General features: G+C 41.3%; 1 protein-coding gene across 1 annotated transcript in view; it reads right to left on the bottom strand.

The window, feature by feature from the left end:
* Positions 1–25,513, bottom strand: part of Morc1 (MORC family CW-type zinc finger 1) — a 169,052-nt gene that overhangs the window by 49,786 nt on the left and 93,753 nt on the right. Inside the window, exons 15-18 of the mRNA XM_055593130.1 lie at positions 21,079–21,207; positions 18,975–19,080; positions 15,476–15,614; positions 317–385 (exon numbers count right to left, since the gene is read on the bottom strand). Of these exons, the coding sequence (XP_055449105.1) occupies positions 317–385; positions 15,476–15,614; positions 18,975–19,080; positions 21,079–21,207 (443 nt within the window). The remainder of the gene's footprint in view (positions 1–316; positions 386–15,475; positions 15,615–18,974; positions 19,081–21,078; positions 21,208–25,513) is intronic.

Genomic DNA, 25,513 nt, shown 5'->3' with positions numbered 1-25,513 from the left:
TTGGTGATCCATGAAGCTATGTGAGAAACATAACACAAATGGCTGGATACTGGTTTATGTATTTATTTAAGATTTTCTGAGACTTTAAAAATATGTTCTGGTAGATATGTCTTGCCTGCGTGTTACGCACCACAAGCACCCACAGAGGCCAGAAGATGGTGACAGGACACCCCCCCACCAAGAGACTGGAGTTACAGATGGTTGTGACCCACTATGTGGGTGCTGGGAATTGAACCGGGACCCTCTGTAAGAGTAGCCAGCGCTCCTAAAAGCTGAGCCATCTCTCTGGATCCTGAATCCTGCTTTAATTACTCACCTTGGGTGCTGACGAAAGGCAGGTGGACTTGGACTCCAGGTTACTACCCACGGCTATAAGGTGAGATGTCTATGGGAAGAAAATATTAAAGCAAATTTAATAACCAAAACAATACCTTTCGGTTGGCAAATTATAGAAACTTGGTATTCTTATTTTCCTGAAGAAGTGTCAAGATCACAGTCCTTACCCATAAACCTTCAGTCCTGCCACAAGGATGTTCTTGCAGTGGTGTCTGGGTAGCATAAGAGCATCTGATGTTTTAGTAAGTATTATAGATCGAATAGCTTATAAGAAATTTGATCAAACCCTGTGTGGGTCCAGCCTCTGCGTCCCATAGTCCCTTGCCTCTCCTATCTGGAGACCCCCAGCTCTGTGCCTGCCGAGCTCAGGGACATGCTGACCTGAGGCATCCAATTCTTTCTTACTGGAGGCACTGGGCTAGGCTTCGATGAACTGGTGAGCATTAACTGCCCTTCACTATGCCTCTAGTCACTGAGAGCCCTGCACCCAGGAGCTTCCTGTATCCCCAGGCAGACTAGAAAGGAGAGCTGATGTTCTCTCTGAAAAGGGAGCTCCTTCCATCCTCATGCTTTTGTTCTTGCTCTCAGCTACTGTTTTTGTTGCTGCGGATGTTCTGTTCTAAGACAGGGTTCTGCTATGTAGGCCTGACTGGCCTGGAGCTCACTATCCTGGAATTCACATAGATTTGGCAATGCGTTATACCTGCAGGTATCTTCAAGGCAAGCCTTCTAAGTCTGAACTGGTTATTTATACAGCACTTTCTCGTGGGATCTCTCGATTGGTGGATCATCAGCACAGACACCCACATTAGTGGCTCTGGACATTCCAGGCTCACAAACCCTCTCCACTCCGCATACCTTCCAGCGATCGATCTATGTGAATTAGATCCCACAGACTATGTAAGGGTGGAAGGAGACAACAGATTCCACAGAGTTGTCCTCTGGCAACCATAACATGGCATTCATACAGCTCATATATCAAATATATACTGAGTAAAACTAAATTCAAAAATAAAATTGAGAAGAGAGCGTGACAATCAAATTTGTATACGTATTATCAGAATCCTCAGATAAGCCTCTGAAAATTATGGCATATCCTTCCACATGGAATTCTAATCCAGTTACTGGGGGTGGGGACCAGCAGCACATCTTCTAGTGTTCTGCAAGTGGCTCTGATATGCAGTCAGGGTGGAGAAGTGCTACCCTGGAAGGTGGTACTGTTGCTGAGCCTCAGGTGCTTGGCTTGGCACACAGACTTCCAATTCAGATTGAGTGCAAACTCACTACCCCTATGTGGCTCATGAGCTGTTTTCTACTGCCCTCCACCCCGATCTTGGCCACTTCCCATCTCTCTGCCACCCTCTTGCCTTCATGCAGTCAATGCTCCTCCCTGTATCTCTGGACAACCCATGTCTTTGGCCTGGATGGTCCTGCGCAGCCTCATCTCTTTGTTAAATCCCATTCATCCTTTAAGTTTCTGTCCCAAAGCACCCATCCCAAATGCTGAATCCAGGTCCCTAGGGAAGAACCATGCTGCTTTTCAGCTCACACACTTCAGATAATGGATTTTTAACTTTTTAATAGGTTTTGTTTTACAGCCTCAAAATAAAAACAGGTGTGTTAGTTGATCCTTTAAAAATACTGTTATGAGTTAGGTTTTCCAAGATTGCTCTCGGCCAGAGTGTCTCCACAGGACAAGTAGAATAGAAGGTAAGATTCCAGCAAGTTCTTCACAAACAAAGCCACTCCTCTCACACCTCCACAAACTGCTGCTCTGCTCAGTCATGGCTTCTTAAACTCTTTCACGAGCATCCCATGTATTCTGCTTCCATGAACCGGCCTTTGTCCAAGAGGGTCTCAGAAGCCCTCCCCCATTACAAACAATAGCTGTCTCTTTCCCGTGTCTACTTGTGCTCTTCTCTGTAGGTGCCTGTGTGCTGATTCTTCTGACCTGCTCTTGCTGGGGTCTCTTAAATTGCTTTCTCCTTTTTCCTTTAAACCTATTTCATCTTGACTCCCCTAAGCAACCCTGAAAAAATATCTTTGGTAGATGTCTCTTAGCTTAATGGAGTTTACATCTTTGTCCTCTGTGTGCCATGTTCTTAAAGGACTTTTAGAAAAGAGTAGAAATGATGTGCATTTATAGTGACATTCACACCCAAAGTCCCCCATGATGCTACCTATCCATATGGTTTTATCGTAATGCCATACAGTTACATGTCAATGACGCACTGCAATAGGATAAACTTCAAATTCATTTCTCTTATATGGGGCATGGAGTACAATGCTTAGGGTGTTACAGAGCTCAGTAGAGGGTTGCTGATATAGGATAAACAGATGTTCCTAGAATGTGTTGCCTATCTTTCCACAGTTGAAACACTGCAAGGGTCTACCCTGCATTCATGGCTTGACAGAGTCTATACTCCATGCTGGATGCTATCACACCTTGCAAGCACTTTCATGGTGTCATGTACATTCATTTCTAATAAGTATTGGCAACCCTCTATAAAGAGACTGATTCCTGATAGAGCAAAGCAGACTGCGCCTAACCTAGCTATAAGATATGACTCAATTACGTTATTTGAGTTTACAACATTTTAAATAACAACTTAAAGATAATTATTCTTTGCTGTACAGTTTTATTGTAATGGAATCAGGCCTGAATTACTAACCACATCACTAAACAAAAATAGTGAATAAATGGACATTTTATTAAGTCCCATAACTTCAGCTTTTGTTTTAACTTCAGAGCTGTTTCTACAAAAGGACAAGAGACACAGAAAAACACAGCAGAATTTCCCATCGCACTTTGAGTAAAAAAGGTGTTAATAATTATGCTCAAACAGAACATTTTGAAGTCATCAAAAAGCCAATAGATGATACTGTACTTGCTTCAAGAAAGAGAATGAAGGTAGAGAGATAGAAGGGGGAGGAGGTGAAAAAGCCACTGTGGTGAACACCTTTCTCCCTCAGTTCTGCACTCAGCAGACTTGAACACAGTTGACTGATGGTTATTAATTCCTGTCTTTCAGTAAAGATGCATGATACAGCCTTGAGAGAATCCGTACTTGCCTTCCTCCTACTCACCTGAGCTCTACTCACTTCCTTCCTGAATTTTTTCACTCTTACTTGTTTACTTAATATATGCAACCTGTCTTCAGTTTCCCCTCCCTCCTTTCTGCTGAGTCCCCCCTCCCCTGTTCTCTGTCTAACCCCATCCACTCCTCCTTTCTTTTCAGAAAAGGGCTGGCTTCACTAGATACCAAGCAAACATGGCCTATCAAGTAAGACTAGGTATCTTCCCTCGAATGAAGGCTGGATCAGACAACCCAGTATGAGGAAAGAGATCCCAAAAGTAGGCACAAGATTTGGAGACAGCGCCTCCTCCCACTGTTAGGAGTCCCACAAGAAGATCAAGCTACAGAACTGTAACATATGTGCAGAGGGCCTAGGTGAGGCCCATGCAGGCTCTCTGGTTGTAGGTTCAGTCTCAGTAGGACCCTACAAGGCCAGGTTAGTGGATTCTGTGGGGTTTCTTGTGCCATCCTTGACCCCTGGCTCCTACAATCGTTTTTCTTCCTCTTCCACAGGATTTCCCGAGTTCTGCTTAATGTTTAGCTGTAAGTCTCTGCATCTGTTTCCATTAGTTGCTGGATGAGGCCTCTCTGATGACCACTGAGCTAGGCACCAATCTATGAGTATAGGGGAGTATAATTAAGAATCATTTCATTGCCTTTTTTTCCAGCCATGTTTGGTTCTCTCCTAGGTCTCTGGGCTATACAGCTTCTGGGTTCTGACCCTCCAGACAGTGTCAGAGGTGAGTTTCCTCTCACCTCTGGGTTACTTTCTAATTCCAGGGATGGTTTAACTTGAGATTTTTGCACAAGTATTTTTATTCCTTAAAAATTATTCACCTGCATTGCAGCCAGTCTTGATGAGATCTGATAACCTGATAGGCTAGGGTCAGATAGAAGGGGAGGAGGATCTCCCCTAGCAGTGGACTTGGAAAGGGCCAGGGTGGAAATGAGGGAGAAAGGGTGGAGATGAGGGATGGAGGTTGGGATTGGGAGGGAATGAGTGAGGGGGCTACAGCTGGGATACAGAGCAAATAAAATGTAATTAATGTAAAAAAAATAAAATTTATTTTAAAAAGTTAATATTGACATACTATCACATTATTAAACAATATGCAATAAAAAATTATCCACCTATAAAATTTATTTACTCTACCTTAAAATTTATAGCTCTAATTGTGTCAGAGGTATCTGTGACGCTATGGCTATCAATTAAAACTTCTATTTACTTCACTCCAACTCTCCTCTCTCATATTCCTCTTGATTTTTCTTCCTTTCCTAATTCTACTGAGAAAAAAATCTGGCCCGGGCTGCACTCTGCCCCAGCCCTCCTGACGGTCCTCAGGATATTTACAATGCTCCTTATGATCATTATTAACTCTGAATATATTAATTTCTCCTATCCAAGTGAGGTTTTATTCTCTCAACTGAAAAATGGTGAGCAGAACAGTTCAAAAGCTCAAAAATTTCAAGCCTCTAACACTGTCAATTCCATACTACAATGGCATTTTGTCCTGGTCCTAGTCACACAAGGCCATTCTTCTGAGCACCTGAACTTCACTGTTTTTGGGTGGTCCCGATTCCTCTTCAGAGAAGACAACATTCAGCTTATCAGTGTATGTGAAGGCCCTTAACTGCTCTCTTTGTGCCCTGGGAAAACATGGCTCCTCCCACTTTGACCTAAAGCTTCACCCTAGGCCTCACCTTCTCCCTTCTCCCTCCTGGACTTCTCCATCAGTCAGACCCCACCCATACCTCTCATGTATGTTAAGGTTCTTCAGTTTCATTGGCTATCTTTCAATAGTTCAGAAACACTGCTGAATCTCTCAGCCACAGATTAACCATAGTCCTGTGTGATCATGTAGGTGTAATCCCATGTTTACCAGCTTTATATACATTTGTTTGATCTCTTTACATTCCACTGACCACTTCTCAACTTACCTGACCCCCATCTAGAATTATTCTTGTAAAACCCAATGCAACAGAACTAAACGGACAAAGCCAAAGCAAAAATAATAAGAGAGGAGGAAATGTGCTAAAGAATTAAGAAAGAGCAGGTTATATCAACTTTCTACACTTGATCTTAGCCAAAAGGCCGAGAAGCAATCAGCTTTCTTTCTAAAGCACCCTCTACAGAAACAGATACAAACAAATAGTTGGTCCACTAAAATCTTGTGTGCGCCCTGACTGAACTGACTGAGGCCTGCCCGTTGGCTCTAATTTGAAATAGCATTCTCCACTAACCGACACAGGCTTTCCGCATCAGTCTGCAGGTTGCTCTGTTGTTTTTAAGTATCTTTTTAAAATCACATATATTCAGTTTTAATTTGAGGAACACATTTTTCCATCTCTGATTGCACTTTTATAAAACTGAACTTCGCCGGCACATCTAATCCACTTACAATTCTGTCTCCGTTACCTAATGAATAGCTCTTTCCTAATGACAGGACCATTTTATCCCCATCATCCTTTCAGATTTATAAAAAGAATAATTATGATAGAAAAATTACAAATACATGTATTTATTTTTTTTAATGGTACTCATAACCTCTTCAGACAAGATGACTGCATTTTTCTAACAAGTTCAGGGTCTTGCGAACCACAATGGGATCAGCAAAAGATGCCTTGGGGGTTATCTGTGGAAGTAGAAAACCGAGGAAGCCCCAAAGTAGAAAGAAAGGGGTGGGCATTTATGCTGGACACAACCTGAAATGAGGATTCCGAGGCTCCAGTGGCAGAAACTTTTGTTCTGTGGACCCGGTGTACATACATAAATCTATATTTCCACAAATGTAATGTTCCCTCGGACAGATGACACCCAATCGCCTCAGACTCCAAGCCTTAGAGAACAGAACAGTTTCTCTCTCTCCCTCCCTTCCCTCTCTCCCTCCCCCTTCTCTCTCTGTTTCTCTCTCCCCTCTCTCCCCCGTGCCCCACCTTTATGTGTGTGTGTTGTGTGTGGAACTATAGAGAAAAATATTTTCATGTTTCTGCAGCAACTTCTGACTCAGTTTACTTAACTTGAGATCTGGAAGAAAATAATGCACCTTGGAGTTTAATTTGTGACTGATTACTACTGAGCATTTGAAAAAATTTCCCTCTTGAAACGGTGGTGTCTCTGGAGAGTGTGTTTAAATTTGAAGGGATGTTTTTGTAGTAAAAAAAAAAATAATTAAAAAGAATTTTTTGTATTTCTAATATTTTCTCTTCTCATAAGGTCTTAGTTTGCCCTACAGAGACATTTACTTGTACTCCAAACTGGCAAAATTCTCACCACCATTTGCTGCTTCCTTTTCCAACTTAAAAAGCTGACAAGCCAATCAGTTCATGTCAGAAGCAGTCCCTGTTCCCATTACTATGAAACCCACTTGGACACTGAACTGCCATGGGCTACATCTGTGCCGGGGTTCTAGCTTATCTCCTCCTAGAGGGGGGAGCAGCCTTACCAGGCCACAGAGGAAGACAATGCAGCCACTCCTGTTGAGACCTAACAGACTAGGATCAGAAGGAAGAAAAAGAAACCCTCCCCTACCAGTGGACTTGGGGAGGGGCATTTGTGGAGAAGGGGGAGGAAGGGAGGGGTTGGGAGGGGAGGAGGGAGGGAACTAGAGGGGGGATACAAAGTAAATAAAGTATAATTAAAAAAAAAAAAAAAAGGCTGACAAGCAGGTCAGTGTTGTGCTGTTCCCGGTGTTGTAAGTTCCTATGTGGATCAGACCTGTTGTGTCTGAATGACATTGTTGTCTGGGAGTCATCCACCATCTCTGGCTCTTACAATCTTTCTGCCTCCTCTTCCACCTCACTGAGCCTTACGGGGAGGGGTTTGATGAAGCCAGCCCATTTGGCGCTGACTGCTCCAAAGTCTCTCACTCTCTGTGTGTTGACCAGTTGTGGGTCTTTGTTTAATCACCGTCTACTGCAGAAGGAAGCTTCTCTGATGAAGGATGAGCAAGACACTGATTCATGAGTTTAAAAGCATGTCATTCCCCAGTGGAATGTTACTAGCTGGATTAACCACCAACTGTAAGACAACTGTTTTGTGTTTAGCTAACACAAAACAGACTCCATGTTTTGTTGTTCTGTTTTGGTTTGGTTTGCTTCTTTTTGTTTTGTAGATCTTGTTTATTTGTTTTGATGTTTGTTTCTTGTTGCTTTTTTTTTTCCTTTTTAAAGAGAGAAAGAACAAGTTGGGTGGGTAGGGAGATGGGAGGATCTAGGAGGAGTTGGGAGAGACAGAACATGGTCAAAGTTTACTATATGCAAAAAATTAATAATTTAAAAAAGCCACTAAAAAAAGCCCAAGTGATCAAGTTGCCCTCCAAATCTGCCTAAGAGTCCTGAAACAGAAATAGCTATTTAGCTTTGGATTTCCCCGTTTCTCCTATACACACGAGGGGGATCCATCCCTGCAGTAACAGGTCCTGGGGTGTCAGCAGCGCTTCCCACACTGCGTATAGGAGGCTGGGAATGGTCAGGGAAGATGGGCTAAAGGGTTAAATTCTGGGAAAGCCCAGGGTGGAAACAGAATCAGAGAGCGATCTAGTCTGAATTTTACCTGAGCCTATAAAGCTGAGATAGATGACAGATCAGAAAAATGAAGGGGTTGGCCAGGTCCAACGAGGATTAACAGGCCAGTGGTACTACATGTAAGAATTAAGTTCAAAGTCAAAACAGTAATAAAATCCGGTCCTTGAACTGATTTCAAAATGTGAATTGGGGTTCTGAATGAGAAGAGAGATTAAAGCCACACGAGGTGAGCAACAGGACTCCAGCTTCCAGGGAAGGACACGGGCACATGTGCCCAGAGCTGCAGGCTCAGAGGCCTGGCTATCCGTTGGAGAGGGGCAAGGATGAGCCTGCTTTGGAAGGAAGCCAAACACCTTACTCAGCCGAGTGGGGGAACAGGCTCCAAAGAACATCCAGGCTGCTGGGGAGCTCTCACAGCCCCTGATTAGCCCGCACGCTAATTAAGAACCGGTGGTACATGCAGTCCAGGTGCTTAAGGAGGGTTTGCAGGGCAGATATCAAACAGGTAGGTGTGCACTGGGATCTGAACTAGCATTGTCTCCCGCTCAATTATTGCAGGCCGCACATCCAGACCTCTCCTCTCACCCTTGCTGATGTGGACGGGAATGACTGACTGGCAGGCAAACAGAGGAGTGTCACACAGCATGCTTGCATGAGACTGACAGAGCTATTTCTGTCCTCCCAAAAGAGACACTGTCCCCTCTGGAGTTAAAGTCATCTTGACCCTCAATATCAGTATTTGGTCACTTCTGGAAAGCCCAGTAGCAGATGACAATGGGTAACGTGCCTTAGTCCCAACCTCCTGAGAAAACAAACAAAAAACAGTTGGGTAATTTATAAATCCAGAAGTTGGGTACCAGGTTGCTGACTTCTCTCTAGCTAATGATCCTATCTGGGTATGTCAGCAAACAGAAACTGCCATTTTGACAGAAGGTTTAACACCAGCTTCCTGAAAAGATAACTAGACCAAAGCTGTGGAGAGAGGACCACCTGCCAATGTCAATCTATTGTGCACAACCTTGAGCCAGGCACGGCAAGGGTAGCCTACTATACCAGCCTTCAGGAGGCTTGTGGGTGAGTTAATCAGAAGCAATTCTTCTAACCTCTCATTATTATGTATGAACTCTAGGCCTACAAGTGTGAACACATCATGCATTTTCCATCTCGGAAAAGTTATACAACACCACAGACAAATGAGACCTTTGCAGCCAGGGTAATAAAGTAAAATATTTCAACTACAATGAGCATAATAGCCTCTTGCAAGACAAGAGGTCTTTAGATGCCATAAATTTCAGAGCATGGCTGTTTATGTAAGGAGGATGGAAAGCACTGGTGATAAATCAATACACTTTCTAAGGCATTTGTTACTGTATCGACGCATTTTTGAAATCAGTATCATACACAAAAATGGCACATTAAAAAGATTAAATTCTAGATGGGGAAATGTGTTCACTTTCTCCATTACAAAGTTCTACTCAGATATATCATTTGAACTTCAAAAACGCTGCTAAAAATTCTGCAAGCCGCCTTTGCTCAATATCTACAGCAGCAATGACCAACGTGGGAACTGCCAGATTATTTAAGTTCAACATTTTCTGTGTGACCACATGAGCTCTGTAAAACAACAGAAAGCCGTCGCTGCCTTTCCCATTCAAGAGGCAGGGAATTCCATCAGGACTATTGTGGGAAGACTGTAAACAAGGAAAATGGAATCCAGATGTGGACTCTGTACTGCACTATACATCGCTCTGCTTTGACCGAGTGTTCACAAAAATCTGTCTCCACTAATACATGATACAGAAGTTGGAAAGTCTCACCTGAGTAGGACCACTCAGTCTTACTAAATGAAAATACCAAGTTATTCATTCTGCCCTCCACATCATTTGCTAAACATCTATCACCCAAAAGATCCCATCCCAGCTGTTGCTATGATTGTGGATATGAGTAAATGAAATGAGACTTTTTCTTTCAAAGAGCATGTGGCCTGATGAAGGAGATGGATCTGATAAGTAAGTATCTATAAAGGCAGGGAGACAGGGAAAGCGTGCTGGAACACTTTTTGGAGTGGACCAAAAAATTGAGATCACAAGGGACTGGAGAAAGGGCAAAGGCCCCTGTGGAGGAAAACAGCAGGAACAAAGGCTGTCAATGCAGCGCAGACATGAGCAGCATGTGGAAGAACACAGGGAAGAATCAGGCAAAGCGTAAAAACCGCGTGTTAGGGAAGAAGCCGTCCACTGGGATAACGTTACTTCCGGCCACAAAGCCTAGAGGACACATAAGCAATGTAATAGGCACTGCACAAACATGCAGATTCCCAGCATCCCCCACAGCTCACAACCACCTGTAATTCCAGTTCCAGAGAGCCCAATGTCCTCCCCTCGCCTCCTGGAGCACCGAGTGCACGTGTGCAGATATACATGCAGGCAAAACTCCCACACACATGAAATAAAAACGACTTATAACTGTAAGTAAAAGGTAGACACACAGCAGGTTAGTTTATAGCAGAAAACTATCATCCATATTTTAATGACTGAAGGTCATATTTTAATGTGGTCCCTAAAAAGCCTGAACCAAATGTAGCTAAAAGTAAATTCTATGTGTAGTCATCCTTGATGTACAATGGAATATAGAAATTTAAGCTGGGAGTTAAAACTGGGAGCTCAGAAACTCTTAAATTGCATGGAATTTGATTTCATAGGTCAATGGTATTAAAAGTATTGCCCTGGCATATTAGAAAATAGAAAAGCAATTATCCAGTGAATTTGTCAAGCAGCAGCCAAGCACTCAAGCGACACATGAACATTAAAATGCTTCTCTTGGCCAGCAGGTGGCGCTTGTCACTCAGTATAGAAAGCCAGGTAATGGGAGAATGAAGCCTACATTCGAGTTGGGTACAAATTTCTCATTCATCTCTTCAGAAGAAGAAAAATTGCAAAGGATTGCTCCAGCCACACAATTTATAACCAGGGTTTTGGCTGGCTGACAAAGATGATCAATTACTTGATTCCTTTATTCTAGAAAAATGTTACCACCATGGGTGACAGACCTTGAGGTGGCCTTTCTTTTCAGCTTTCCTGAATTTAGGGGTTTCTTTTACCAAATACGATTTGTAACATACCACTCTGTTGCCCTGTAAATGTTTGGGCATTATTTTCTTCCACGATTATGTTTTATTTATTTATTTATTTATTTTGTTTTCCCGTGAACAAAATGGTACAAATATTGGACAGAAAAATTCTAATGTCACCATTTAAAGGTGCATGACTTCACTAACACTTGACATCCTCTGTTATAATGGCTGTCAGTAGCTGGAATGTTGTGGGGAGTAGTATAACCATCTGGGGATGCAGCTGAAGTACAAACTATGCCTTTCACACTATGGCATGCCATTAGGATGCCTCTTCTACCACACAGTTTCCTGACTGACTTTGGGTCCTCTCACAATGTGGGTGAGGGTTTATACAGAGTGGGGAAAGAAACCAAAGCTCGTGGGCTTCGAGAGGAGCAGGAGTATAAACATGCTACTCTCGTGGTTGTAGAACTTTAGATCCAGGATGATCTTGGTGCTTGGATCTAGCGTGGTGTTTAGTGTTCACTGTCAACTTGACCCGAACGGGAATCACCTACAAGAAATGCTTCCCATGATGGGTTACCTCGGTAAAGTGAGCCCCAGGCTTGGAATGACTTGAGTTGGATCTAACCTGAAATATTCCTTCCTGGGGTCTGCCTCTCTACCAGAAGGTACTTTTTACCAGCTGCCAAGAAAGGGAAGCAGTGAATAGTCCTACACCGATGCAACACCTATGAACCATGACAATGACCAGCATGGCCACTGTCCACTTAGCTATCCCTAAGTGTGCAGCAAGCGGCACACGCATGTTGAAAAGCTGTCTAATCATCCTTAAGGCCCACGCAACAAGAAAGAAATCATGCCTGGTACTGGAAATCTAGCCAGCTTATTCTGGCTGGTGAGGTCAGGAACCTCAGGAAAGAATCTATTACTGCCAGGTTGCTAGACCAGCATACTTCCTTACTCTGCTCTAAATCTTATTCTTGTCTCCACAGGTAAGCTTTTACCAGCCCTCGTCAAAGAAGCTTCTCTTTCCAGCAGCTGCACAGAAACAACGGACACAATGAAGAGATCAACGGATTGTGGGGAGCCTTCACTCCCAGCATATGATGGACATATCCTTGAACTATGGGGCGAAATATGGTATTTTATCACAGCAACAGGAAATTGACGAAGATACCTAGTTATCCTCTTCATTTTCCAGATCAGCCTGCCAGCTGCTATCGATGCTGAACTGCAGAGGTTAAGAGCTATATGTACATAGCAAGCTATGGCTACACTTGGTCCCTAGGTCTGTGGGCATCACTGCTGGTGAAAGACTACAGGACAGAGGAAGGAGGTGGGCAAGCCTAATTATACAGTTTATACTTGAGGACTGAAGCCTGGCTTCAAGCGGATAGACAAATGAGTGCCCGCCAATGCTGAATCATGGTAGTAAATTAGCCTATTCTTGATTTTCTAGCAGTGTCCAGCCTGCATCTGAATGCAGTTTATTCTGATACTGACTGGAACCAGTACTGCTTCTCTGACCTCCCCGTTCCCACATCTATCCAATGTCCTTATGTAAAGACTTTCTAAGGGTAATCAAGCAGACGTCACCCTGTCTGCAGCACGGCTTTCTGTCTTGCTCCTGGCACTGGGAAGGTATCACCGAAGGAGAGTTATGGAACACCCACATTACTCAATTATTTTTGTAAAAGAAGAATGGAGATGGTCTTTCAAAATTCTTCTATTCGGTAATTACCATATTTTATAAAGACCTCTGCAATTCTGAAAAGGTAACCACATCATACAAATACCGGGTTTGCTTTTTTAAATATCTAAGTACCCCATGAGGGACCAGAACAGTGCTCTTTGCCAAGTCCTCATTTATACTGTTCTTGCCTTGAATGTTCTCTCTGATTCCTTCAATTTACTTCAGTTTAACTCAGACTTGAAGACAGAAGTACAAGGTCACTTCCTCACAGTCTCCTTAAAATAAATTTGTACACCATTTCAAGTGCGATCCAGTACTATTGAACTAACACTGTCATATTGTGTTTGGTAATTTGTAAGTGATCATTAGGTTTTTATCTACAAAGAGACTGTTTATTAGCTGAGAATGTGATATATTTACTGTTTCAACAGCAGCCTACTGAGTGCCCAGTACCTACCAGGTACTGGTTTAGGCAATGCTGAGTCATGGAAGGCAAAACTGAGACTTTCCCTGCCTCCAGAAACCTTAAATTCTTATACTCCTGTTACTATGAACGTCCTACATGATTTAGCCTCAGGCATCCCCAAAAGCAAGTATTCAAAAGTCAATGACCACTCAAAATTGACCAGCTGCCTAGAGTTGGGTCACTGACTAGCACTGAATACTTGAAAGAATGTTAAGATTCGAGAACTGTTTTCCCACACAGATTTTTTTAGGAAACTTTCCTTTCAGTGAAGAAAAAAAGACAGTGAGAATTCGTATATCCTTTGAACAAGACGTCTACATAAGCGATCCTAAATTGCTGTTAGAATAGAAATGAGAGGAATCTATAATCTTGACTTAAATTTGTGTGCAGAAAAAAAAAAATCTACCCAGAAAAAGAGCATGAACAGAAGAGATGGCTCCCATCTATTGACTTTATCAGCAACCATTAAAATCTCCACCTCAGTAACATAATCCAACTTTAAACAGACCATAAGCTAATTAAGGCTCTGAATGACACTATCAATATCCAATGGTCAATAGTGACCTCTAAGGAAGGAAAACAATATATTGAGAGATGGCCAAAAGATAAAATCAATTCCAATGTGTTGAATGTCTTCCCAAAGCTTCAAGGAGTAGAAGTCAAATTAAGAAATGGCTTTTTAAAATGAGGTATTTCTGAATGGAAGCACTTGTGTTTCTCTATTTGCCTGTTAATAAAAATAATGACAGGCTCTCGTACCTTTATTTCTGGTTTCTTTTTATCACACTCAGGGCTTTATAAACTAATTAAGTGAGGTGAGATGTGTTTCAGCAGTAGGGAATGTTTAGGGGATGTGTTTCCCAAGTAATCCTCAATATCATTCCAAGATTGCAAGACGCTAGGGTAAAGGGGGGAGAAGCAGTCCTGTGACCACCTCAGGTGGTGTCTGACTTGCACAGCAGATTCCTAGCAAAGCGGGAAGGTAAGAAGAGATCATAAGAAACCAAAACTGACGTAATGTTGGATTGAATCCTATGCCTGTATTTTCCACTCTGATGAGTCCTCTTTTTTGTGTTCTGGCATCCATAGAGTTAATCATTCTGCACACTTACTGCTGGCCTTCTCAAATACTACTTGAGCAAACTATCTATAGAAAGCTTAACATACTGAACTTGGGGGGCTGAATCTATCTATAAGCAGTGATATAACTCTTGGTTAAGAAAAATCTCAGCTGGGTACATGACTCAGTGGGTAAAGCACATTTGACATGAGTGTGAGGACTCGAGTTGAATCCCTAGGACCCACGTAGACCATGTCAAGTGGCACACATCTATAATCCTGGTGGCTCCTAGGAGATAAGAAGTGAGCATTGGAGATCTCCAGAGGTTCACAGGCAGCGAGCTTGGCAAATGCAGCTTTGAACAACAAAAGACACCCTGCCTCCAACAAGATAGAAGGTGAAGACAAGCAACACCCAAGGCTGTCCTCTAACCTCCACAGGTGCATACATGCACAGCCATGCACATGCTTACACACATAATGCGCGCACACACACACAGAGGGAAAGAAAGAAAGAGAGAGAGAAAAAATGCACGCACACTCAAGCAAACAAATCAAAGTGAAAAGAAGACAAAAAATACACTAAAAATGTGGAAGGGGAAAGGGCAAGGGGAGGAGAAAAAGTTAAAAAAGAAAGGAGTGAAAATAATCAAAGGACATGATGTGTATTATAGAATTGTTGTGAATTCCCTCACTCTGGACAGTTGCTACATGCTAATAAAAACATTTTTCTGTATGCCACGTCTTTCACTAAAGTTGTCATAATCACCTATTCATTCACGGTAATGTTTATTCTGAGTTCTCTTAATAATCAAAAGTGCCTTTGACATTCTGTATTAACAAGCCAGGGTTGTCTAAAAACACTCTTTACTCAATACGTCCCCTTCCCGGGAAGAAGCCTGGTGGTGCAAGACGTGAGTAGGGGTTTAGCCTAATCTTTGGAGTCATGCAAACTTGGTTCCCTGCCTTGAACGCCTGACCTTAAACAAATACACAACTACAGAGTAGAAACTAATGTCCTGTCTCCCACATGCACTGTGTGTGTAGACATGGCCTTTGACTGTACATATGCAGGTGTTTTTCTATAGAAACCCCCTTTACTTTTAGAATAATTCTCAGATGCAAAATTGAAAGGAACTGGTAAAATGGAAATAAAAAAGAAAACCATAATGGTTGATTCGCATGTAAGAAATCAGCAGCTCAAGAGCCATTGCTGAGTTTTTTAAAGATAAGTAACAGCTCACCTGTGACTGTATTTCCACCAGTCTGTCCTGGTATCTTTGGATTGACTCTTGAAGCTGCTTCTGTTTCTCATCTTTTGAGGGTGATCTTCTGCTCATCGTTCCCAGCGGGATAGACGGCAGGAGTTCTCTCCGATTACAGCTTCATAATCAACAAGTAACAGGTTAGCATCCGAAGAAAGTATGAAGGTGTTTGCTGACTGTGAAAGATGATTTGCTTCTCTGAAGTGTTATATTCTCTCTCATATACACAGAATTTGAATATAAAGCAGGATTATATGACTTTGGGACAATATGGAATCTTAAATGTCTAGCTGTCAATGGAAAAGAGCTACATAGAAAATGTGGGTGCACATGTGTTTACGAGGATGGGAGAACACAAATTATTTTGCCAATGACCCACTTATCAGAACTCTATTATCATAAATCAAGTCTTTAAAAACATTTTCTTTGGATCATCTCAATACTGACAAACATTTCCCCACCTAAATCTGGTACAGAAATATCACAATAGAATATCACAAACAATTCTGGCTCAGGGTCTCTTATCTGGAACCTGTGAGAGAGCAATGGACATGTCATGCAGTGTTCAGGGACAGCCTTGGGGGTTATGGAGGCTGGCACATAGCTCACTAGATAACTGAGCAACCCTGACTGGCATATCTTTCCCAAATGACCTGCTATCCTCAGCAGTCTAGTGTTTGGCAATCACCCTGTCTCCCAGCCCTGTGTATTTTACAACCACAAACAATTCTCATGGTGCAAAAATAACTAAGCTTTTATTTTGGAGGGCTTGAGGCCACTTTGCTTTAAAAAAAAAAAAAAATTTTTTTTTCTTTAATGCTATAGCTATGTTCTAGGGAGCGGAATCAGTCACACTGCCTTTTTTTAAAAAGTGAAATAGTTTGTTTAGTTTGCATTGGTATCAAGACTTGATGCAGAAAAAAAAGAGCTGAACTCTCTCTGAGTACAGCTCTGATTCCAGGCATGGCATGAAATACAGATGTCAGTCCTTTCAGTTTCTTCTAGGATTAGAAGTTTTCTATTATGGTGAGAGGAAAGGAGGGGAGAACTGCATCCAGTCAGCACAAGAGAAGGAGGGGGTCAGAAAATATATGTGTGTTGGGCTCAAAGAGGGAGGAGGCCAGGAATGGGGAAGGCCTCCTGCCACTGGAAACAGGCAGGAAAATTTGAAGCCGATGAAAACTACCTGCTCTGTGTTTTAGAGCTGTGACCATGTATTTTTCTCGCCCCCTACCAACAGAGAAAGTGAGGAACTACTATCAAATTCAGGCACCGCTGTGAAAAAAAACACTCAATCCTACCTTCGTGTGGTGTTTGCTATTATTGTTATTTTTAGAGAGACGTGCTGCATAAACAAATCACAAGGACTACTGTATATCCAGCCACTGGCAGCAGGAATTTGAAGACCTCTGTGAGACGGTACCCAAACTCTGTTTCATTTGAGAAAAGAAACCTCACGGCCACGTTAAGTTTTGGGTTTTTGTTTTTTAGAACAGAGAAACCTAAGCATTTTATTTAAATGAAGCAATTCAACTGTCTTCCTCCAAGGATTTTTGGACATCAATTTTAATATGCAGTACAACCTCTATGTAGTTTTCATACTTTCCAAAATTCAGGGTGTTTTGGTTCAGTCAAATAATGGCCATCATTTTTACCCTGCTTGTGATCCCTGCATTCAATACAGATGAATGCATATCATGAATATAATGGGAGCGTGCTGATCGCTTTCTCAGAGACTGTGACAAAAAAAAAATGTAGTTTCCTTCTGTGCTCAAACTAGAAAACAAGTAAGACTTCAGAAGCCTCAACAAGCTTGGCTCCATTTTACCTTGTCCAGGCTGCGGGCCCTGAACACTACCGACCTTAAGATGGTTTCAATCATTAAGTGCATTTAAGTGGAACTGGGTTCCCTAGGCTGTTACAAGATGTTTTGTGTCAGACTCTCACCTTCAAATTCAGCTTGAAGGGGTACTCCCCAGCAAGCCCGTGAAGCCCCTGAGTATCTGTGCTTTCTCCTCTGGATGAGTTCACAGGGCTTTTGTAAAGGTGGAAGAGAAAGCCATGGTGTTTCTGTCTCAAGTTCTATTTACATAGACCATTATTCATCCAAATTCCACCCACTGGCAGTGACTTTCACAGCAACTAGGAAGCAGCTTTGGACTACCAACTGTATTCTCTCTACGTACAGACCACAGCGTGTCTCATCTCCTGACTCTGCTCTTGTCCTCACAAATACACCACCACTTTGGTTTTGTTTATATGAATATATTTTATATGGTTCTACCCAAACTTAAGAGTACAGAAGTCTTGGGGCCTATTTCAAGCCCCATTCTTCAAGAAGGCAGGCTCAGACTATGATGCTGAACCAAAGGACTAAGTGGGGAAAGAGGAGGAGTTCCTGGTCCCCCCAGGAGTCATCCTATCTACACCACTGACTGTTGAGTTCCTAGGGCAGGAAGCACCCACTCTCAACTAGATGCATTTACATCTTGCTAAGCCTCCTGCTGCTGTTTTATGCATATCTTATTGTAATCTTTTCAGTGGAAATGAAATACAGAGGGTCAATATTATGTCACTGTGTTTAAAGGTTCAGGGATTTCAAGAAGCTATAAATAGAAGCACTTTCTAGAGTTTATTTAGATTTTCAAGGTCCATCAGTTTTCTGTCAACACGACTAAGTTTGTCTTGCCTCCCCTTGCAAATGGTATTATTTGGATGTGTAAAAGGGACAAAATTAATGTAGTCTTGAAGATGACTCTGCAATGCTCTGTGAGGCATCACTAGTTGCTCAGGGAAGAGGGCGAGAGCATGCCAGTTCAGGGTCACTGGAAAATTGAAAGTAAAGAAATCTGTAAAGGACAGCTTCCCAGACCTATATGATTTGTTTTCAATGCTGGGTAAAAATACTTCAAGGGGAATTTTTACCCTACTTTCCATATTATCAATAGTGATCCACTTACCCATCAGCTCTAAGGACTTAGAGATTGTACAGAAACGCAATGCTGGGGTGAAGGTGCCACTATTAAAAAGGAATACTAACTCTTTTTCCCCAGGGAAAGGCTATTAGTCTGAAAGGGCTTGTAAGAACACTGACAGCCATCAATATTTAATCAGCCCTTTTTCCGGTTTAGTCTGAACTTCTTCCTCCCAGCATATAAAGCAATGAAATCAATATATGACTTAAATCAGAAAAGAAAAAAAAAAGCACACATTCTAAGAGTTTAGTGCCCCTGGATGTACCCTCTCATGAACACTCCGGTAAGATCAAATTGTGTGAACATGAATGGGAAGGAAGAACTCAGGAGAGTCCTGCCAGGATCGAGCTGTGCACACTTTAGAACCTGTATGTCGTTATAGCAGGTCTCTTTAATCGATGGGAAAATACACTCACAAAATAATATTCTAAGGTACACCTTATAAGGTACACCTTAGGAATTTTAAATTGATAAAGAATTTTTAGAAAACTGATCAAAATTACCTGTTTTCCAGGTTGTTGGGATCATTAGCACAGATCCATATGTCAGGAAATTCTTTCTCCTGGTAATTATAAGAGGAAGGCAGGACTCTCCATTTGAGACAAAGATCTGACCATCAAGGTAAAAACACAAAAGAAGTGAATCCATCATTAAAAAAGAAAAAAAAAAAAAGATATCAGTTCTGACATACCGAAAGCAGTGACCCCTTCTCCACACGCCCAATGCCTGCTGGCACATCTGCCCCAGACTTCCAAGGGCTATGTGATAAGATTGCCAAGAAATGTGCAATCATCATTATTGCTGCTCCAGCTCCCTCCCAGTTGGGTGCTGTGACTTTTGAGCAAAGGAACCTTGCCAGATCACACTCTCCTTCTTCCTAAGAATTCTAGTGACCTGACTCCCATTGTTCCCAGCCCATTCCTATCTGCTCCATTTTCCATGCTGAACCCCACAATGAAGAGAAGAAGGAAAGCTCGGACCTGTAGGTCACTCATTCATACACTATCCTCCTCTATCCACTCTTCCCTCGGATCTCACTCCACAACCCACTCTGATTTCCTTGTATGTTTTCCCTTACAATTCCCCATTGCCTTCAGGCCCAAGGCACCCGGCTGTCTTTAGGCTAAACCTAAATTTAATCCTGGACTCCCTCTTGACACAGAGGTAAAGTGTGTGCACTTCTGAGGCAGAAGCAGTTTACACAGCAGATAAGTCCCCCAAACCTCCTCCTACAGCCCGTGGATCATGGGAAAATGACTTAATTTCTGTTTCAGTATAATCATCTGTAAAAAATGAGATTTCTACTAATATTTATATAAAGAGGAGCTAAGGATAAAATGGCTTTGCAGTACTAATGACGATAAAAATCAACATCGCTAAACACTTTCTTGCTCACTTAGCAAACTTGACACTTATTAGATCGTATGTTCACAACTTTTTATGACAATAACCATAAGCACACTAGCCTCATTTTCTAGGCAGGTGATTAATCCTCAGAGATATCTGATGACTGCCCCAATCCCATACGGCCTTTGGCCACTGGAGATTGTATTTACTTGGCAGACATCAAAGATACACAGTCATTACTGTCCATTATCATTGCCACCTGCCAGGCTGTCACATGCTGACATCAATTATCTCACTCATACTTTCTAAGCCTGTCATATATGTTCCTTTTATCAAACCTCACTGCCACACATCACTTCAGGCATCTACGTCTCTCACCAAGGTCTTCTATTCCAACAGACTCTACCATCACAGGTTTGACCTTTCCTTCATTCTGCCCTGCACCAAATCATCCTTCATGAAGTTGCCTTAGGGCAAGTTACATCTGACTCTTCAGTTCCCCTGAAATGCTTCCAGGAGAAAGAGATGCTTGGGGAGGTGCTCCCTTGGCACTTGCCTGTCTGACCTACTGGACTGGGGTGATAGAAAGCACATTGTCCTTAGTTCCAAGCCTTTGTGCAGTGGCTGGAAAGCATACCGAGTGCTGGGTGACACGGTGCTGCTGTCCTTCCTCCTCATTTTGCAACGCCTCCCACTATTTATCAAAGTAAAAACTTGCCCTAGAATTCAAGAGCTCATAAAGACATTTACCCAAGAAAATACTTCTGTCTTTCATCATTTACTCGCCCTTATTCTGTTATTAAATTATCATTATTTTGTCACTACATTACAGAATCCCCATTAGTGCCAGACACAGGGTTACATATTACAAGTAAAAAAGCGTTGCACACTACCAATAGGAAAGTAGCTGTTTCTAGTCCTCCATCTCAACTAAGGTGTTGAGATATCTAGTATCAACCATCCTTCCCTATGCTTTATCCCTGTTCTCACAATCTCATCATAGTGATTATCTCATATGCTGCCTCTGTTGTGAAATCTTGCCTCCATTATTTTACTCCACTCCTTTTCACTGCTTGTTCAAAGAACTCTCTGCCTCTACTGTTTCACTTCCAACTTCCCCTCTATTGTACTTAAGCTCTTGCCTAGACAGTAACTACTTAGAAGCAAATACCATGCTTTACCCTGTTTTATCTCCTTATCACCATGACTTGAACACTTAGAAAATCATGAATATCCGTTTGTTTGGCATTCAGCACTCACCGCATTGTAGCATGAATGGGATAGCCATGGCTTGTCTTCTTTGCCTTCGGAGAGACTCTAAAGATTTGTCTGTGTCTTTGCTTTGCTGGTATTTGAATTCATCCCTAAACAATGTTAGATTTCTATTACCTATGGCGGAAAAACAGACAATGTAAACACAAAGTAAGTAAATTTGACACAATCAAATGATTAATAAAGGAACATTTTCATGTAAATATATATACAATATGATTTCAACTGTGTAGGAGCCAAAGCATAAACAAAAAATTGATGTATTTACAGATACATCTTTATAGATGTATCTTTATAGATATATAGGGTCTTTATAGATAAAATGTTTACTGATTTATGTGCTCTTGCATTTTCAAATCATGTGCAGTAAATGGGCACTATCTTTACAATGAAACTAAAGACAACAGCAGCTATAAAAAGTTACAATTTTATTGTTGCAATAAAGCACAATGGCATTTAAAATATTATTCTTAAATATTACTAGGAAGAGCTCTGATAATTGAACTGTAAAGGCCACTTTTAAAATTATCACCACAAATGTTTATCATTCCAATCACACAGCCAGAGTTTTCTTGAGCCCTTATATCATTTCTGGTTCTGGTTTCTTCCTGGGCTGTATTTTATGTTTTACCCTAACCCCAAGTTCTATACCCTCCTTGTGTGGAAATAGCACACTTTTCAGAAGACCATTAGAATTTCTTTAAGAAGCTATATTCTTATTCTTTGGTCTAGAAATTGCACAGCTATGAATACATTACAGCATTGTTAGAATAGTAAAAAAAAAAAAAATGGAAATAACATAAAAGCTTATGGAGTACTGATAAACTCCACTTTCAAACAGTGGACAAACTCTACGCACCTTGAAGAGGAGGGAGGAACAGCTAAATGCAGTGTCTTACCAGGCTCTACAAGACATAGCTTTTATTTTTAAAAAGATGTAAGGCCACACTAGAGAATAATGTTTTTGTAATTTACACAATAATATCAGGCTGGACACACTTTTCTCAAAGTAAGGAGAAAAAATTTTATTTTTCAAAATTTTAAAGATTTTTATGTGTATGGGTGCATTGTTTGCACATATACTGTTTGTACCATGCGTGTTTGGTGCCCACAGAGGCCAGAAGATGTCAAGTCCCCTGGTACTAGAATTACAGACAGCATAAAATGCTTTGCTGGTCCTGGGAACAAACCCTAGTCTTCTGCAGGAACACCAAGTGTTTTTAACCATTGATCCATCTCTCCAACCCCCAAGTAAGATTTTAATAGTAGATATCTTTGGGGGGAGGAGAGAAAAAGGTTAAGGGAAAAGTTGGGGAAGATATTTTTACTTTTTGTGAATACTTTTTTCTTTTTACATGTGCATGTACTATTTTTAAAAGGCTCTTTAATAAAAAAGTAAGGAACATGTTTAACTATTTTACCTCATATGAGAACCACTAAATGCCTAGCCATATGTCTATGGAACTTCTGAAATACATCTATAGAGAACACTGTTACCAATGTTCAAATAAAAGTATGTTCTGAAGCAGTAACCTTAGAGATACTGGAAACTTGGCCATTCTTGCATCAACTTCCACATCTGATCATGAAATCACACAGAATGCAAATAAATGAGTCTTTATACCTAACTGTCCCCATAAAACCTCCCTCAGGCTCTGAATATTACATGCTTAATTTTAAAAATCAGCAGCCCAAAAAGTCAGTCTTCAAAAAAGAATTTTCTCCATGGACAAGGCTACTAAAAAAGACCTCATAGATGCCAAAATTCCTGTCTTGTCTCGTTAACAAATTTCTACTTAGTCTTTCCCTCAAATCCTCCTTCAAGCCCCTGCCTTGTGAGGTTTCAATTCAGACTCAGTTTCTACCCTTTGCTTATTATTTGGCCTTGAAATTCCATGTAGCTGAGGATGCCTGCAGTGGTTTTAATGAGAATGGCCCCCACAGGCTCATTTATCTGAACACTTGGTCACCAGGGAGTACGCTATCTGAAAAGATTAGTAGGAGGATTAGTAGAGTTGCCTTGGTCATGGCCTCTCATCAGCAATACCACACTGACCAAGACAATTCTTCCTCCATCTCTGAGTGCATGCATAAACGAGCTTGGTTTATGTGACGCTGGGAGAAATCAAACTCATCAAAGAATCTCGAGGTAGGACAAACTCAAACATATAGCAATACCCTTCTAATCCAGCTGTTAAAGAATAAAAACAGCCCTGGCTGGCCTGTCTGGATGAGGATGAGCTCAGTTCTGATGCAACTTGATGTGCTAGGGTGGGCTGGGGGGGCTCCCCTTTTCTGAGGAGAAGGAGAGGCAGAGTAGGGAGAAAAGGGTGAGAGGGAGGGACCAGGAAGAAAGGTGGGGGGAGCTACAACTGAGATGTAAAGTGAATATATAAATTAAAAATAAATTTTAAAAGTAAAATAAAAGCAAGAGGAAAAAAAAATGAATAAAGGACCACAAGGAGAGCAACAGAACCAAAAATATTTGGGCACAGCGGTCTTTTCTGAGACTGATACTCCAACCAAGGATTATACATGGATATAACCTAGAATCCCTGCACAGATGTAGCCCATGGCAGCTCAGTCTCCAAATAGGTTCCCTAGTAATAGGAACAGGGACTGTCTCAGTGGCTGGTTCTTTGATCACCTCCCCGAGCGGGTAGCAGCCTTACCAGGCCACAGAAGAAGACAATGCAGACAGTCCTGATGATACCTCATAGGCTAGTGTCAGATGGAAGGGGAGGAGGACCTCCCCTATCAGTGGACTGGGGGAGGGACATGGGAGGAGATGAAGGAGGGAGGGTAGGGTTGGGAGGGGATGAGGGAGGGGGCTACAGCTGGGATACAAAGAGAATAAACTATAATTAATATAAAATGAATTAATTAAAAAAGAAAATAAAAGTTTTCAAGCATATAAAAAGATAAAGATAGTAGAAGCAATAGCTGAGCAGTAGAGCCTGGTAGTTTTGGTATGTGTGCATGCATATGTGTGTATATGTGTACATATATGTACATATGTATTTACATATAAATATACTTACTGAAAATAAATGTTTTCATACAATATAGTCTGATCATAGTTTTCTCTTCTCCATCTTCTCCAAGATCCCATCTAACTCCAAGCCCTTTCTTTCTCTCTTTAGTAAACAAACACACACACAAAACAAACAAACCAGAATTTTAAAAAAGAAAAAGAACACTCATACAGGGTAACGTGACTGAAGTAAAGCTGCCACATATTCAGATCAGAATGTTATAATGTTATTGTGTTAAATAGGGTACACACAAAGAAAATGAAGATACATAGCAGAAAGTAGGCCGTGAACTCAGGAATGGTGGTGCCTGCCTGTCAGCCCGGGACTCTGAACGTGGAGGCAACATCACCAATCTGAAGCCAGCCTGGGCTGCACAATGAGACCTTGTCTGAAGATAAATGAGAAGGGGATTTAAGTGTTTCGTTACAATAATCAGGCAGACATGATGAAAGTAAAACAGGAAACAAACAAAAAGCTGTAAGGCATCCTAAAAACAATCAGCACAATGACCAAATCCCCTCTTTAGCAGTGATTACTTTAGTGTAAATAGAATGTAGTCTCTGTTCAAAAGACACATGTTAGAACAAATTTAAAAATATGACTTCCGGATGTGCTGTCTAGATGCAAATTAGTTGCATCTAGTGAGACAATGGAGAAAGATATTTCTTTTGATACAAAGATGGAAACTGGTTACAAATGAAAGTATTAAAAAGGATATCTCTTGCAAAAAAAAAAAAAAAAAAAAAGCAACCAAAATAGAGCAAGCATGGCCCCGCAAACATTAAGCAATACAGATTCAAAGCAAAACAGGTCACAAGGGACAATGGAGAATCTTATATATTAATAAAAGGCTCAAAAGAACAAGAACATAAAAGAGTTACAGACAGATGCACCTAACAATAAGCTTAAGAAATACAGGAAGCAAACTGGCAAAATTCTAATAAAAACCAGTTTTACAAAAGAGACTAAATACTTCACTCTTAACAAGGTTTTTTTATGCTAATTATGTTATTCAGTTTTAGGAAGAAGTATATAGAAATTTATTCATTTCATGTAGGTTTTCCAATTTGTTGGTGTATAGTTGAACATAATAGTGTTTAATGATGCCTCGTGTTTTTGTAGTACTGGTTGTAATGTTTCATTCTTTCTTTTGGGGGAGTCCTTCTCTCGTTTCTCTTCCTAACTAGAAGCTTGCCTGTATATCTTTTATGACTGCCTCTTCCCCCCCCCCCCCCCCGATTTAAAGCCAGGTAGAAAACAAGTAAAAGAAAACAGCTACATATGTTGTCCTGGATTAACCAGATCTTAAAATTAAATCTCAAGAGCTTTAAGAAGTGAGAGCAATACACAGTCGTGGACATGCCACCGTTGTTTGTAAGCAATGAGAA

The sequence above is a fragment of the Psammomys obesus genome, unplaced genomic scaffold (genome assembly GCF_907164565.1).
Source record: "Psammomys obesus unplaced genomic scaffold, mPsaObe1.curated_primary_1811, whole genome shotgun sequence".
Lineage (NCBI taxonomy): Eukaryota > Metazoa > Chordata > Mammalia > Rodentia > Muridae > Psammomys > Psammomys obesus.
Note: the sequence above shows the minus strand (reverse complement) of the source record. Positions and strands in the feature narration are given on the sequence as shown.